The sequence below is a fragment of the Pantherophis guttatus genome, chromosome 1 (genome assembly GCF_059756535.1).
Source record: "Pantherophis guttatus breed Tessera chromosome 1, ASM5975653v1, whole genome shotgun sequence".
Taxonomy (NCBI): domain Eukaryota; kingdom Metazoa; phylum Chordata; class Lepidosauria; order Squamata; family Colubridae; genus Pantherophis; species Pantherophis guttatus.
This window is the reverse complement of record NC_142063.1, coordinates 29042325-29060473: the sequence shown is the minus strand read 5'-3', so window position 1 is coordinate 29060473 and position 18149 is coordinate 29042325. Positions and strand designations below refer to the sequence as shown.

Sequence of the window (18149 nt, the reverse complement as noted above, 5' to 3'; positions counted from 1 at the left end):
GGTCAAATTATGTAGAAATGCCAAAAGGTGCAAAGAAGTAATGAACTAAATTTTCTGTTTTGACTTTATTGTAATGTTATGTACTTTAAGTGCTTCTGTTGTTTTATTTTTTGAAAGGGTTGTTAGCGACTTAAGGCTATACACATTTTAAAGAAACAAACCTGGAATCCTGCAACGTGGTGGAGCATCACCTGGAGGGATTCTGCTCCCAGGAATCTCCTGGCCATCATAGTCAACGCACCAGCACTGCCCAGTGCTGCTGTGGCACTGCAGTGGCCGATAGTTTCCCTTTTCATCACATTCAGGAACGTGAGGTCCTCCCGGAATGGGAGAACCTCTCTGGCTGGAATATAGTCGCTCGTGTTGACAACGAGTCAGTCCCGTCACACTTTCTGTGGGTCAGAAAGAAATGAAGTTGTAATACTGAAATCTTGGCAGCAAGAGTGAGCTTTCAAAAGTATCTCCTGTGATGGACAGCCCAGGGCAAGAAACAGAGCCAGGAAGAATGGCCAGCAAACCTATCAACTCAGCTTGCAGAATTTCTGCAGATTTTCAATTATTACTGGTACTACGATGTTTCCCCGAAAATATGATCTACTCAGAAAATAAGTCCTAGCTTGATTTTTACAAGTGCACCCAATATAAGCCCTATCCCCCAAAATAAGCCCTAATTAAGACTCCACCTACACCAGGGTGCATGGGTAAAAAGTAAGTTGGTGTGGGGATGTGTGTGTGTGTGTGGAGCTGCCCTACTACTTACCTTCAGATAGTTGCAGCCAGGCCTTGCACACCTCGGCCCATTTCTTCTGCAGCCAGCAAGGCTTTCCTGAAGGCCTCTACAGCCGATAACTGAGCTCCGGGTTGATCCGGAGCTCTGTTATCGGCTACAGAGGAGTTCAGGAAAGCCTTGCTGGCTGCAGAAGAAATGGGCCGAGGTGTGTGAGGCCTGGCTGCCAACTATCCAAAGCTGAAGAAGTTCCCGAAGGCCTCTGACAGTGAAAAGGAGGCCAGGGGGAACACACACAAGTGAGATGAATCAGTGGACAACATCCCCCCCAAAAATAAGACCTTGTGCCTTTTTTGTTGGCAAAAAAAATAAGACAGGGTCTTATTTTTGGGGAAACAGTATATAATATAGAAGTATCAATACTGATACTGAAGAAACAACGAGGCAAAGTGTAGAAATGAAACCAGAACTCTTTCTATTTGGAATGACTACACCACAGTGTACCAAGGAGATAAAATATCTTACCATCCACATATTGACAGCGGCACGTATAGTGTACGCTCAGAATTGGAAATCCGAGATAATACCAACAGAAGAAAAAATAATAACAAAAATAAATGAATGCGCAGAGATGGATAGGCTCACAAAAGAGCTCCAAGATAAAGAGAACACTGACTTTTATTTAGTTTGGCAAAAATGGTACACATGGTTAGAAAGAAGGATAGGGCCAACAACATAGGACATTAGGAGAACATAACTCAAGAATTGCAGAAATAGATACATGAGATGAGCCGTAGGATTGTATAAATAAATGGTTAATATGTTTGTAGAAAGATACTGCTGAACTTCAATGAATATATCAAGGTATAAGCAAGTGAATTTGTAAATAGTATGATTAAGGAAAATTGGTTAAATGGACATTAATCACCGATGCGAAGGTTTTCTAGAAGTTAGTCGATTGACTCTTTGTTAATGTATAAGTGTTTACATGTATTTGTGTTTTATGTTTGTTTATGTTAATAAAACTTAAAAAAAAGAAGAAAAAAAAGAAGTATCAATACTGATATTTTTGGGTGCTGGAATTCTTGGACCATGGATGTTACAGCATCTTATTGTAAGCTACTGTGAAACCCGGCGGGAGACAGCAGCATATAGATGTGATAGGAGGAGAATGCACAACTATTAGCACAACTTGGAAAACCACCCCCAGCTAAGGAAATGTATACAGGCAGTCCTCAACTTACAACAGTTCATTTAGTGACCATTCAAAGTTGCAACGGCACTGAAAAAAAGTGACCTATGACCATTTTTCACACGTATGACCATTGCATCATCCCCATGGTCATGTGATCAAAATTCAGATGCTTGGCAACTGACTCATATTTATGACGGTTGCAGTATCCTGGGGTCATGCGATCACCTTTTGTAACCTTGAGACAAGCAAAGCCAACAGGGAAGCCAGATTCACTTAATAACCATCTTACTAACTTAACAACTGCAGTAATTTGCTTAACAACTGTGGCAAGAAAGGTCGTAAAATAGGGCAAAACTCACTTAACAAATGTCTCACTTAGCAACAGAAATTTTGGGCTCAGTTGTGGTCATAAGTCAACATCCTGTACTTTGATACCTGTACTTGGGGAGATGAAGACCTTGCACTGAAAGATGGGTGTTAGGATATGGTTTGAGCCTAATAGGTTGTCCAGGCAATATATGTGTTCTGTGACTTTAATATGAATATGTATTGTGTGATTTATTTATTTATTTATTTATTTTTAATTTGATTTATATGCCGCCCTTCTCCGGAGACTCAGGACGGCTTACAATGCGTTAAGCAATAGCCTTCATACTTTGTATATTTATACAAAGTCAGCTTATTGCCCCCACAAACTGGGTCCTCATTTAACCTACCTTAGAAAGGATGGAAGGCTGAGTCAACCTTGAGCCTGGTAAGATTCGAACCTGCAGAAATTGCAGGCAGCTGTGTTAATAACAGGGTACATTAAACCACTGTACTACCAAGGCTTTTAAAGTTTTACTGCTGATTCATTGTAATGCTGAGTCATGCTGTAATCAGTTGTAAACGTATTTAAGAAAGGTACTATAACGTATTCAGTTGATGATATGCTACCATAGTGTGTGGAGTTTCTACCATTGTGCTATCATCGTTGGATGGATCTGTTACCATCGTGGTTTGTGAACCAGAGTGAGTTTGTTATTTTGATAAACAAGTTTGCACATCTCTTATTCATTGCTCTCAACAACGTTTCTCTGTGCTCTACACTCTGCTGGTTGGTAACACAACAACATTATCCTTAACATTGGGGATGGATGGGCACTTGGTTCTGTAACTATCCCACCTTTGGACCCGTACCTGGAGCGCACTGGAAACCATCCCCCACATAGCCAGCCTGACAGCTGCAGGAGAAGGAGCCAGGTGAATTGTGGCAAATGGCAGCTTGGTGGCATTTTCCTTCCTGGCATTCATCCACGTCTGTCAAAGAGGTAGAAAACATCAAGATTGGATTCAGTTTGGATTCAATCTGAACCTGAGGTATACACCAGAATGGTTTCGGCTGTCAAGATTTTCTGGGAATTTTGTCAAAGTTGTATATTTTTGCTTTTTTTTCAGTGGCTGTTCCCAAAAAGAATTAGAAGCAGGGATTTCATGGTTCTTCCACACTCACAAATAAGGTAGCCCAAATCTTTGTGCTGAATGTGGATATTGGGATGAATGTGCTAAGCATGAAATTTCCTACAATTCAGAATTAGAGCCAGTCTTATTTAGTAGTTAAGGCATCCAGGCTACAAGCCAGGAGATTGTGAGTTCTAGTTCCATTTTAAGCATGAAAACTGACAGGGTGACTTTGGGCCAATCACCAGGAGACTGTGAGTTCTAGTCCCATTTTAGGCATGAAAGCCAGCAGGATCATTTTGGCCCAGTCACTCTCTCTCAGCCCAGCTCACCTCATAGGATGGTTGTTGAAGGAAGATAGGAGGAGAAAGGAGTATTGTATGTGTTTGCTGCCTTGAGTTATCCATAAAAATAATAAAGGCAGGAAACAAACAAACAAATTCAGGATTTTCCAGTCCATCTCTCTGGTTTGGATACAGTGACATTTTTACCTCTGATTTAAAATCAACATTTTTTTTTTTGATAGACTGATGTTTGTGGGAGATTGGGGGAGAACTCTACTTTCAGACTTGCAATATTCTGTCAGCTTTACAAAAAGCTGGAATTAGCTCATATGGATTCGGATTCCTATCTGATTCATCTGGTGAATCTAAAAGGATAATTCTTCCCCTCCCCCATCTCCTTTACAGTGTGAGAAACTAGGGAGGGTCTTTTCTGAGCCTGTTGCCCCTCCCACTATCCAGCTGCCATCTGTCTCTTATTTGACTATTCCCTTGGTAGCATCTCTTTATCCCCAAGGTCTTTCCCACATGCCATTACAACTATCTGTCAATTACTATCTGTAATTACCTGTGCAGTTGTGCCCATTGCCAGCATAACCAGTTAGGCACAGGCAGCTGAATGAAACGCCTCCATGATACACACATCGGGCCCGGTCAGCTGAATCACAGTTGTGAGTCCCTTTTTCACAAGGATTAGGTGGTGGACCAATAGCTGAAAAGGTTAAAATTGGGAGAGGAGGAAGAAAAGTCAATGGCTGCATTGCAGTTCATTTTCCCTTCAAGGGAAGTGATGGGAAACCCTTGAAGATTTCCAGCAAAGGTAAGACAATTATTTGTATTCCTGCACTGAGCAAGCAATCAGGTTGAGTCATTGACTCTTTGGACTCTTATGTTTCTAGATTACAGGTGTGTCATGTAAATCACCATGGACAGCCTCTTCATGGTCAGGAGATGCTCTTAGCATGTTCTGCAGGGGAAAAGTTTGCAATGGGAAAAGCAGTGATATCACTTGACCAAGATTTGCTGGGCATAACACTAAGATTATCTATGTGTCATGGGTTGTGGCTGGACTTTAAAGAAGCAGAATAGGAAAAGAATTGACACCTTTGAACTTTGGTGTTGAAGAAGACTTCTGAGAATGGGCAGCCAAGAAAACAAACCAATGGATCACTGAACAAATCAACCCAACGTTCTCACTCAAGGCAAGTTATCCGAAGGGGTCCTTGCTGTTCTCTGAGCTTTGTTGTTTTCTTGTAAATATTTCATTATCCAAACTAGGTAACATCATCAATGCTAGTCTACCACTGATGATGTTATCTAATTTGGGTAATGAAATGTCTGCAAGAAAACAATCAAGCTCAGAGAGCACCAAGAACCCCACAATTCAATCCTGCAGTTCTGGGGAAAGTCAGAGCTTCTTTGAAGAATGAGCCCTCCTGTGCATTTTAAAATGCCCCTTTTCTTCCAAAACCTAAATGTTTCATCTTTTATCCTACAGTTATGCTCCAGATTAAAGTAACTACTGCAGTATGAGGTCAGGAAGTATTATATTGTATTTGTGTTCTGTTGTGTTGTGTTGTATTGTATTATTATATTTGTACCTTATTTGTACCCTATGATTATCATTAAGTGTTGTACCTTATGATTCTTGACGAATGTATCTTGTCCTTTTATAAACACTGAGAGCATATGCACCAAAGAAAAATTCCTTGTGTGTCCAATCACACTTGGCCAATAAAGAATTCTATTCTATTCTATTCTATTCTATTCTATTCTATTCTATTCTATTCTATTCTATTCTATTCTATTCTATTCTATTCTATTCTATTCTTTATTATAATATTTATATTATTATATTTTGTTTATATCTTGTTTTTCTTAGAGTTTGCCCCGGAGGGTAGTATACAGGGTCTGCTTGCTTTTGCAGGATGTGACACGGTGTTTTTTAACCGGCCTGTTAGAGAGTCTGGCTGGACTGAATGATTGCTCAAGACCACTCAGCTGACTTCAATGGCTAAGGCAATATTTTGCCCACTGAAGATGAAACATTTACGGGATGAGAAAAGCATTGCCTTTTCTTAAAAATAAGAGAGAAAGAAAGTACTAAACATCTTCCCATTGTGCCTTTTTTAATTCAAATTTATATTATATCTGTTCCTGGTGCTTTGCATCAAAATAACTGTACAGCTTTCCACTGATTTTAATCAGAGCTGAGCGCAAAAGCTTGCACTCGCTGGACATAAAATCTTTTTTTTCCAAAGAAAGCATCGGAAACAGTACTGTAGAGAAATGTTTGAGAAAAGAGGGAAAGGAGATCTAAACTTCTCACACAGTGCTATGTCTCACCTGACTCTAGAGCTAGATACTTTACATGATTTATGAAGAATAAACAGTAGGATTTCCCAAGACAAAATTCATCCGCAGAATTTTCCAGCAATTTAAAGGTTTAGTTTATGACATATGAGAGTGGATTCATTCTAGAATAACACAAAAGCACTGAAAACAGACTCTCCTTGCCAAATATAGCATTTGTTTTATTTAATGTATTTCGCAGTTGGGCTATTTTAATCCTTATAGTCGAAATTCATGGGAACAATACCAAGTAAAAACTCAGGCGTTAAAGCAGCAGGCTGGACTTTCCAAATAGATTCTCAAGTTTCTTCTCTTTCCCATCCACCACCATTCTCCCAATTTCCAACCTCCCTGCCTTTTCTTGACAACTTCTTAGTTGTCAGTGGAAAGTTAATTAAAAACAGCCTGGAAAACAAACATGCATTTCCCATTCAAATCAGAGAAATCTGTGACAAAAGAAAGGCCAAACATTGTGTTATTGGTTACACCTGCTAAAGTAATTCATGCATCCTTTTATATACATATACATACACATATACATATCTGTCATATGTCATATCTGTCATATGGAGGCAAAGGATTCTAATTATCAAGATCACACAAACATAGAGATCCAACAGGATTTCTGCTTTCTGAGATTCTCATTTCTTACACAAGAAAATAAAAAGAGAATGTATTATTATTTATCTACAACTACAAAGCACATTAACAATCTGCCCAAATTAGCAAACAATATAATACAAATTAAAAATCAAGTATGAAAAACTACAACAAAACTAACAACCGGAACTTCTCTCATCAGAACTTCTCAGTTTCAACTCCAGCCAGAAACCAAATGGCAAACTGTGGGAAGGAAGGCCTCATGATTCAGAGAAGACCATAATGAGATGGACATTTAGTGTATTTGATGTCAGGATGCTGACATCAAGTGAGTGTAATTCTCTATACCACATGTGCCTTTTGGTTGATAAATACATTCCACAACAGGTGGCTTGAAGACTCCTGTGGATGTCTCTGGATTAGGGAGACATTAGGTCTTGTACCAAATACAATGAATATGCTTGGGATAAAACTGGGTCTAATATCTATGGTGTACTGGCCTCAACATGCCTAATATGACTGGAAATTCTGGGTACGGCATACAGATGATTGAGACTGGTTTACACTTCTGCATTTTACTACAAAGTGTTATATAAAAGTCTTGTCTGCCTAAAGCCATGATCAATGGTGATGGATATCCATAGTCTGTCTATGTGTTGTGAGATTAAAGAGATGTGTTGGAGAGACATGAACAAGAGAGAGAGATGGAAAGATACAGACCAAGTCAACCACAGTTTCTACTGTGAAACTCAGTATCCTAGATCAAGGTAAATTCAAAACCACTATGAAATTCTTGGAAGCTTGGCATTGAGACAAATCAGCCATCAACAGATACATAGAGATAAACCCTAATTCAGGAATTACCAACCTAATTCAGAAAAAAAACCCACACTTCTACCAACACCGTCAGGGCAAGCTACTTTATAAACAGGGGAAAAACCTCACACTCACTAGCACTGATGATGTTACCTAGTTTGGTAATGAAACATCTGCAAGCAAGCAACCTAATTCAAAGAGCACCAAGGACTCCAAAAGAAAAATGAGTATATTGTATGTTTCCAAAGGGGGAGAACATAATAGATCTCAATGAAGAGGATCTGATCTTAAGAGATAATTCTATAAGCTGAGAATACTGATAATCATTAGACTTTGTACAATATGCTATTTTATCTCATGGCCTCTCCTCTTTTTTTGCTCTCCTCTCCTCAGATGAGCCCCAAACTGCAATTTCTGGCCAATTTGTGCCAGGTCTTGTATTCCCTCTGTTCAGGGCAGGCCCCCCCTCAAAATAAAGCAATCCCATACCTATGCAGGAAGCCCGGTCAGGTGCCAGCTGATATCCTCTGGGGCATTCACATCGATAGGTGCCTGGTGTATTGATGCACAGAGCACCCTGGCTGCATCTGCTGAAGCCCTCAGTACATTCATTGACATCTGAGAAGGGGCAACAAGATTAATGGGACAAATCAACATCCAGGCCTAAAGCAGGAAAGCTTCCATTAATATTTCCATATGCTACAGCACATTTTATAAAACAACCATTAACTCTCTGGCTTCTCATCTAGCTCATTCCAGTCAGGACATTCAACCTTGTTTCAGCTATGGAAACACAATTGGGGCCAAATGATTCCAGATGTTTGCAAGTGAGAATTCCCAAAGCTTAATGATCTCTGAAATGTGTTGAAAACACCAGTTCATCTTTAATGGATACCAGCAGATGGGTAGAAATGAATTTCCCTTTAATTTAACACAGGTCTGGAAACAACCTCTGGTAAGCTTAGCCACTACAGTTTGAAATAAGTTTATCCTATCTCATAGAATCAAAGAATCATAGGGCTGGAAGAGGCCTTTGAGATCTTCTGGTCTACAGGTCCTCAACCCTGGGCCATGACCCATTTGGAACCAAGCTGTCTGTGCAAGTAACGTGTGTGCAGCTCCATTTGCGTGAGTTGTGAGCACTCGTGCGTGAAGCTCCACCTGTGCAAGCGGTGAGTGCATATGAAGAGCCTTGTTGGCGCAGCAGATTAAAGTGTTGTTAAGTAACACTAGCTGCCTGCAATTACTGCAAGTTCAAATCTCACCAGGCTCAAGGTTGACTCAGCCTTCCATCCTTTTGAGGTAGGTAAAATGAGGACCTGGATTGTGGGGGCAATAAGCTGACTTTGTATAAAAAAGAACACTGCTTGGGGGGGCCAAAAGCCCTACTAAGCAGGTCTATACAAAAGTATGAAGGCTATTGCTTAACGCATTGTAAGCCGCCCTGAGTCTCCGGAGAAGGGTGGCATATAAATCGAACCAATAAATAAATAATAAATAACCACTGCTTGTGCAAATGGAGCTGCGCACACTCTCACACACACCTGCCACTCACACAAAACCAATCTCTCTCCCTCCCATCGGGCTGCCAAGCTGGAAAATTTGGGGGACCGCTATTCTAGTCCAACACCCTGCCCAAGACAGAAGTCCTTATATCATCCCGGACAGGAGAAACTGTATTGTCCTGGACAGATGGTTGTCCAATATTTCTTTGAAAACCTCCAGTGATGGAGCACTTCATTCCTAAGCAAGACATCATGTGACTGTATTTTGTGATTTTACTGCCAGCTTCTCCATCAACTCTGCTTGTGAGAAACCAGTTATAAAGCATACAAACAGCAATCATCTGATTACGGAATGCTGCAACATTTGTAAGTGTGAGAACCAGTCATAAAGTTACTTTTTCAGCTCTATGGTTCACTTGAACGATTATCAAATAGGGCAGTCATTAAGTGATGACTACCTGCGTTTGGGAAGAGTGCTAACACAATAGTAAGCCACTGCAATGTAGGTCCAAGTTCAGATCTCGGTATCTCTAGTAGGGTAAGAAATGGTCCAATCCAAATTCATAGAGATCCACTGGCACTTCATTCAGAAAAAGCAACTTGTGCTTCTCAGATGTTGTTGAACTACAACTTTCCATAATGCTGATGTACTGTAGATTAATCCATGACTTAATTTAGCAATTGCATTCACATAAGATGCTACCTCAGGCTAAAGACAAAACAGCTATACGTATGCCATGTAGTAAGCTTGATTATTTTAATTTGTGACTTTACCAAAAAATGGGCCAATTTAGCAATAAAGTGAAGCATCTTCTGCAAATATGAGTTACTACAGGTAGCTTCTGCTGTTCCCCAAAGCAAATCTGTAAACTCACAGCAGACTTCTAGGACAAAATGTCAGAGCTTTGAGACAAGACAAAAAGTAAAGGGTTTGTCCTACTCACCTACACATTCTTTGCCATCTCCCCAGTACCCAGCGGTGCACTCACAGAGGTAATCCAGACCAAGCCCTGGCTGGCATCGTGCCATTGTGTCGCAAATGTGGGTGCCATCATAGCATGGGTTCACTGTAGTTGGCCCAGAACTGTCTACATCAGCAAGAAAATCAGTGAGAAGAGATCTTTGGTATCTATATTCTGCTTTTACCCTAAAGAACCTACTTCAGATAGCCTCTGTTGAGAAGTTTTCACAACTTTTTTGTGCCAAAAAACATGAGGAGAAAAGATATTTCTCTTTGAAGTAGCTTCTGAGTATCCTCCTGCACCAAGGAGGCTATTTTAAACCCAAATTTCCATGGGTGCACTTTCCTCTATCTATGAACCCATCACACCTTCTGCACCCAGATGAAAGAGCAATCATTCTGATCAGAGGTGGTATTTAGCAGGTTCTGACCAGTTCTGGAGAACCAGTAGCGGAAATTTTGAGTAGTTCGGAAAACCGGTAAATGCCATCTCTGATTGGCCCCACCCCCATCTATTCTCTGCCTCCCGAGTCCCAGCTGATTGGGAGGAAATGGAGATTTTACAGTATCCTTCCCCTGGAATGGGGTAGGAATGAAGATTTTACAGTACCCTTCCGCTGAAGTGGAGTGGGAATGGAGATTTTACAGTATCTCCCCTGCTACGCCCACCAAGCCATGCCCACCAAGCCACGCCCACCAAGCCACACCACGCCCACAGAACCAGTAGTAAAAAAATTTGAATCCCACCACTGATTCTGATCATTATCAAGAGTGCAGCCCAACCCAGGTATTCTCACAACTACACTTCTCAGAATTCTAGACACCATCTTTGCTTGAAATTATAGGAGTGTTTTCCCCAACTTGGAGAACATCATGTTGTAGAAGACTGTCCTAAGTGATGTTTCTAGCAATGGATCCATCTGAAGAGAGCAATCATTTGCCCAGTTAGGTGTCTGAACTGCACAGCGCCTGACTGCAAAGAATCAAATATTTTTTCCTCCATAAAGAAGCAAAACTCAAAATGCCAAAAAAAAAAGTACTCCCAGAAACTTAGCATGTTAAAGGGAAGCTCTCCAGTTACAACTTCTAATCTTCTTTGTGCAGGATTGTCTGTTATAGTTTGCCTGCGGTTCTGGTTACAGTTTAGGTACCCATATTTCCAGTACAATTTACTTCCTCAGTGAAAATTGGCCAGAACATTAGACTAAAATAAAGGAACTGGAGCATGTTTCACTGCCTATCATTTTTTGAGATAGAGCCTTATTAAATCCCCGAAAGCAGGAGGTCATTAATGTTTGGAACATATTAAGTGTGGCAGGTGATTGGAAGGTCAATTTTCTCAGGGGAGAAAGTTATGTCAAATGATAAAGAGTTATTTAGCTGTATATCCATGAAAGAAAACCTGTACTAACCCTCTGTGGATGCAAAAAACTACTTTTAAAAAGGATAAGAGGGATCTCCCTCCCTAACAGAGGACAACTGATTATCATGATTTCATCCTAACATGCAAAATTCTTTTCTAGCTAGAATAGAATAGAATAGAATAGAATAGAATAGAATAGAATAGAATAGAATAGAATAGAATAGAATAGAATAGAATAGAATAGAATATTTGGCCAAGTGTGATTAGACACACAAGGAATTTGTCTCTGGTGCAAAACCTCTCAGTGTACATGCAAAGCAACAGAGTAATAATAATAATAATAATAATAGTAATGATACCAATAAGAGGTTTTCATTATTTGCAGTTATTGGCCTGTCTGTCAGAGGATGATGGTAAATGTAGTGCAACTTCTTAAGGGGTATGAGCTTGAGGAAGACAATCTAAATGTCAGACTTTCCATCTCAAACCTGGCAATTGTTTGCTAGGCATTCCAGCTTTTGCACCAGAGACAAATTCCTTTTGTGTCTAATTACACCTGGTCAAATTATTCTATTCTATTCTATTCTATTCTATTCTATTCTATTCTATTCTATTCTATTCTATTCTATTCTATTCTATTCTATTCCATCCCATCCCATCCCATCCCATCCCATTGTTGACTTCAAACACATCTGGAGGGGGTTTAAATGTTATGATAGCAACCAATAATTATTCCACTCTCTTCCATAGATTTGTGGAATTTACTCATAGTTTCCTATTGCTTTCAAGTGGACTGTTTTCTCTATATACCGTCTCCAGGATTTGCAGCTGGATAAACACTCATCCTTCAACTATGGCTGTTTCTTTTTTTAACCTTAAATTTGGATTCTTAATCCTGAAATCTGGAACTCATTTACATACTTAAGAGTGGGAGCGGAAGACAACAAACTGTGCTTCTTGTTGTTAGGGAAGCCATGGACCGACCCCCTTGTCTTGGAAGGAGGCACTCTAAGCTTGCAGCCCACACGCTCTGAAATCTCTTTATCACTATCAGGCAGGAAGTCTGGCTAATCCTCACTGATTACTTCAGGAAGCGTAGCTTCACAAGCTCAGGGAAGGGTAAAGGGGTGAAAAAGGCAACAGAGAAGTCAAAAGGCATCTCAGTTTCCATTCCCTACACACACATACCAGGGGTGGGTTCTACTTACCTTTACTACCGGTTCGCAACGGGGCCGCGTGCGCGCTCTTCTGCACATGCGCAGAAGCGTTCTGATGATGTCAGGTTCGGTGGGCGGAGCCTCCCGCCGGTTTTACTACCGGTTCAATAGAACCGGTCTGAACCGGGGGCAACCCACTACTGACACACACACAAAAAACATCCCCTTAACCGAAGGACCATGAAAATGATATTTGGAGAGTGATACCAATGGAAACAACTTGCATGCCAGTAGTTCTCTTATGATCACAACTGAGCCCAAATTTTTTGTTGCTCAGTGAGACATTTGTTAAGTGAGTCTTGCTCCATTTTACAACCTTTCTTGCCATTGTTGTTAAGTGAATCACTGTAGCTGTTAAGTTAGTAACATGGTTGTTAAGTGAATCTGGCTTCCCTGTTAACTTTGCTTGCCTGAAGGTCGCAAAAGGTGATCATATGACCCCGGGACACTGTAACCATCATAATTGTAAGCCAATTGCCAAGCATCCAAATTCTGACCCTGTGACCATGAGGGTGCCACAACGGTTGTAAGTGAGAAAAATTGTCGTAAGTCGCTTTTTTCAGTGCCATTGTAACTTTAGATGCTCACTAAATGAACTGTTGTAAATTGAGGTACTCTGTAAGTCCCTGAAGAAGCTTTTATTAAAAAAAAAATGCAAGTTCACAACATGTTGACTGGCAATTCCATTTACAAGTCTGTTTTTGAGGGCATGTGAATTTTTCCTTCTATGTTAGAAAAATAATTCTGGTTCCTCCTTAGAGCTCAGTATTAAGGAGAGTCTGCCTGGAATGACCATTATACCTTTGAAAGCAGAAATAAATGTTCCTTACATTTCAAAGGAAATGGTTGCTTCATCCTGGAAAATATTCAATGCAGATACACAGATTCTGCCTAGCCATTTATTATATGCACTAGTACAGCGGTCACCAACTGGTGGTCCGTGGACCACTGGTGGTCCGTGAGAAAATTTTGATGGTCCACAGAAAATTTATTTGCATTTTTTATATTGCACTAAACAGGGATCCTCAAATTATGGCCCATGGGCCAGATACGTGCAATGAATGCTTGTGTTACTGCAGAGAGTCTCCCCCTTCGAGGTCTTTTTGTGAGGGTTGGAGTTAGGGGCAGAAATTCCAACTTGGGGTCTGCTTCAGTCTCCTGGTGTGGGGCTTTCGGCAAAGGCTCGGGGGAAGCGCCACATGTGGCAAAGAGCCGGAGGGCCTTGTTCCAGTGGGACTACCTCATGGCCTGGAACTGGCTGACCATCTCATCCCACTGAGCCTCCAGGCGCCGGTACCTGGCCTTGCACTCCCGCAGATCTTCCCTCTGCTTGGAAAGCCTATGCTCAAAGTCCTCAATGAGGTGCTTCTGCTGAGCCTCTTTCTTGGTCAGATTCAATTTGAACTGAGCCAGCTGTTTTGCCAACTCTTTCACGTAGTGGCTGCTTAGCTCCAACAACTGCTTCCTGTTGGGGTCCTAATATGAGGCAGATCATATTAGTGGTCTACGGGATTTATAATTATGAATTTAGTGGTCCCTGAGGTCCGAAAGGTTGGTGACCCCTGCACTAGTAAGGAGGTATGGCTTTGCTTTTCAATATTATAATCTTAGAGATTGGCAGCCAACACTTCCAAGGAATTTAAATTAGTAGAGAGGATGAAGCTGAAATGCAAAACTGCCCCAAATCTCTCTCATCCCAATCCAAACTCACCTCCCAAGGGTCCAATTTGGTTGTTAATGGCATACCGAAGGACCCTTTCCTCTTCGTTGTACAAAGCAAAGATCCTGTCCACCGTCAGCTGCTGGGTAGTTCGAAGTAACCTGAGATGGCGTGCATGTGGACATTCTTGGTAGGTTATATTCTGGTGCAGCTGGTAGGAGAAACTTTGGTTGATGTTTCCAGAAATTAGGGAATATTCTCGATAAGAAGTAGATGTCACAACTATAAAAGGTTTTTTAAAAAAACAAAAGTGTCAGACCTAGTTAGAAGAAAGATTCTCAAACTTCCTTGCTTCACAGAACTCTTCATGTTGTGAAGGCATGATGCTGCAAATAGACACCGCAAAACCCAACTTTAGACTAGAATAACAGAGTTGGAAGAGACTTCGGAGGTCTTCTAGTCCAACCCCCTGCTTAGGCAGGAAACCCTACACCACTTCAGATAAGTGGTTATCTAACATCTTCTTAAAACCTTCCAATGTTGGAACAACTTCTGGAGGCAAGTTGTTCCACAGATTAATTGTTCTAACTGTCAGGAAAGTTCTCCTTAGTTCTAAGTTGCTTCTCTCCTTGATTAGTTTCTACCCATTACTTCTTGTCCTACCCTCAGGTGCTTTGAAGAATAGCTTGACTCCCTCTTCTTTGTGGCAGCCCCTGAGATATTGGAGTACTGCTATCATATATAACCCTGGTCCTTCTTTTCATCAGACTAAACATACCCAGTTCCAAAAACCGTTCTTTATATGTTTTAGCCTCCAGTCCCCTAATCATCTTTGTTTCTCTTCTTTGCACTCTTTCTAGAGTCTCAACATCTTTTTTACATCGTGGTGACCAAAACTAGATGCAGTATTTCAAGTGTGGCCTTACCAAAGCATTATAAATATGAGGACCCGGATTGTGGGGGCAATAAACTGTCTTTGTATAAAAAGAATACCGCTTGGGGGGGGCGAAACCCCTACTAAGCAGGTATATACAAAAGTATGAAGGCTATTGCTTAACGCATTGTAAACTGCCCTGAGTCTCCAGAGAAGGGCGGCATATAAATCAAATAAATAAATAAATAAATAAATAAATAAATAAATAAATAAATAAAGTGGTATTAACAATTCACGTGATCTTGATTCTATTCCTTTGTTTATGCAACCTAGAACTTTCCCAATGGATATCACAAAAATGTAAAATATCTCATGGTTCCCCTGTTTGTTGCATTGCCCTAAGATGCCACATGATACAGTCCAGGCACTGCAATGTTAGAAGATCAAGGTAGTCTTTAAAAATGTGCATTAATTGATGCAATCACACAGCAGTGTATCTGTCAGCATGAAAAAAATGGGGACACTTAGAACTGAACTTACAGAACTAATGCCAAGTCTTCTCCTTTTTTTTAATTCATTCATGCTATTTATTTACAGAAATGCAATTTAACAAAAAAAAAATGAAATGATAACATTTGCTACATAGCAGCTAATTTGCTTGATGGATGTCCAGTCCAGGATGTCAAATGTCCAGTTTAGAAAAGGGAAACTTTATTTATATCTGTCTTTATTATTTTTATAAATAACTCAAGAGAGTGAACATATCTAGTACTCCTCCCTCCTCCTATTTGAACTTTTCTAAATGTTAACTAAAATATGAATATGCCAACTTTCATGTCATAGGATTCTTGTCTAAAAAAAAAAAATCTACCTTAATTGCAAGATTGTGAAGGCAGGTGGACTTTGATAGCATGGCTTGCCTGGAAAGAACAAATGATTATTTATACAGCAATCAATCATACCTGAATCCAAGTAATGGTATATCTCCTTATAAGGTGCTATGTGGACTGTAAAATTCTCAGGAATATAAGGCACTCGCCCTTGAATTTCAGTCCTAACACTGAGGTAATTTTCGGCATCCAGACCATCGGCTCTTTGCTGGATGAAAACTTTTTCTTCTCCTGGATAGAACGTAACTTCCAGATTATGAGTGAATTTAGCACCTGGGGAAGAGTGTTAAGGGAGGAAAAACAACAAAAATAATAAGCCCAGCATGAACACACAATTTTATGGCCCTGAAATACAGCATCAGCTAAAGTACAGGGCCGGAGTCAGAGGAATGTGCTTCTAGTCTTTATAATAGTGACTGAAAGAAAATACTTCACAGTTCATTCCATCTTCCTATAATGAGCTGGCATGAATAAGGAAGAAAACTAGGCAAATGTGTATAAACATAGATACAGGTAGTCCTCAATTTATGACCACAATTGAGCCCAAACTTCCGTTGCTAAGCAAAACAGTTGTTAAGTGAGTTTTGCCCTAGTTTACCTTTCTTGCCACAGTTGTTAAGGGAATAACTGCAGCTGTTAATTTAGTAACACAATTGTTAAGTGAATCTGGCTTCCCTATTAACTTTGCTCGTCAGAAGGTTGCAAAAGGTGATCACACCCTGGGACACAGCAACTGTTTTAAACATGAGCCAGTTGCCAAGCGTCCGAATTTGATCGTGTGACCATGGGGGTTCTGCTACAGTGGTAAGTGTGAATTATGGTCATAAGTTGCTTTTTTCCATGCCACTATAACTTCGAACAGTCACTAAACAAGTGGTTTTAAGTCAAGGACTACCGAGAGTTAGAGTTTAGTTTATTGTTTAGCCCATTGGCCATATCAAAGTACAGAGTTCCAAACACAAATTATTACTAAAATCCAATAAAAACAATTTAAAATGAGATCAGAATAAAATACGAGAACTACCTGTACATTTATGGCTTTGATGTTTCTTGGGCACAAATTTGTTTGCATGGAAACCATATTCACACAGATGGGATTAGCCAGCCCCACTTGTGTCAGCAGAAGAGGCATGCTGTGGACCAGGGGTCTCCAACCTTGGCAACTTTAAGACTTGTGGACTTCAACTTCCAGAGTTCCTCAGCCAGCGAACCTCAAGTCTTAAAGTTGCCAAGGTTGGACTGTGGACTCATTCAGCCAAGGAATTTCAGCTGATGGAGCCTAGAAGAAGATTCCTTTCTGCCATGACTCCCACCCTCTGGAACTTCTTGCCCTCCCAAGTCAGATCTGCTCCCACCTTTTTGGCTTTCCAAAAGGCCTTGAAGACATGTCTATGTCAAATTAGCCCAGGGCCTTAATGGGGGTGCAGCATGTTGGAGGTCTTTAAGGGAGTGGAGAACATTCCTCTCTGTACACAGTTTGCATCCTCCCTTTCCATCCTGCTTAGTTTTATTTTAATTGAATGTTTAAATTTAAGATCTTCATTTATTTTTTAAATGTTTATTCTGCATTGCCTACAAGATAGATAGATAAATGGATAGATACTGTAGACAGACAGACAGACAGACAGACAGACAGACAGACAGACAGACAAACAAACAGGCTCCTCTGTTTAGATGAGGGCCCTCTTCTACTCACCAGTGACGCTGAAGCCATTTTCGTAGCCAGGTTTCTCCAGAGCAAAAAGCCAACCAAACAGGCCCCCGATGGGAGCCAATGGCATCAGGGACGAGGCAGCTGGCTGAGGCACATGACTGATAGCCGTGTATGCTCTTCCATCATTGCCAACAATGTAAGCATGTAGGTCTACTTCACTAAAACGCACCGGCGTTTGTCCTACCAGGAGGTTTCCACTCACTTTGCCATTTAGACGATGAGCAGCTCCTAAGAAGCAAAAGCAGCATCAGCCATCTAAGGACCAAAAGTTCCCAGAGATGGCCACCATGAAAGATTTTACACAGGGAAATCTCTTTCATGTGTTAATTTCTATACCACGGTAGAAGAGGATTTAAAATTCCGAACTGGAAGATCTTCCGTGGAAGGATTCCCAAAACAGGTTAAACCCTTCAACCCAAGACAATAAAACACATACTATGCTAGGCCCAAATAAATAAACCAGATTATGGTTTAATACCATAGCCTGATTCACAGAACATTTTAAAACAATAGCTATCTTCCAATAATACAATCCCGTTTTAGTCTAGTTTTAT

At 40.6% G+C, this 18149-nt stretch overlaps 1 protein-coding gene across 1 annotated transcript in view; it reads right to left on the bottom strand.

The window, feature by feature from the left end:
* NID2 (nidogen 2) overlaps positions 1–18149 on the bottom strand; it is a 71518-nt gene that overhangs the window by 19382 nt on the left and 33987 nt on the right. Inside the window, exons 6-13 of the mRNA XM_034433389.3 lie at positions 17578–17823; positions 15954–16154; positions 14169–14399; positions 9861–10004; positions 7901–8029; positions 4212–4355; positions 3102–3221; positions 162–392 (exon numbers count right to left, since the gene is read on the bottom strand). Coding sequence (XP_034289280.2) covers positions 162–392; positions 3102–3221; positions 4212–4355; positions 7901–8029; positions 9861–10004; positions 14169–14399; positions 15954–16154; positions 17578–17823 — 1446 coding nt within the window. The remainder of the gene's footprint in view (positions 1–161; positions 393–3101; positions 3222–4211; positions 4356–7900; positions 8030–9860; positions 10005–14168; positions 14400–15953; positions 16155–17577; positions 17824–18149) is intronic.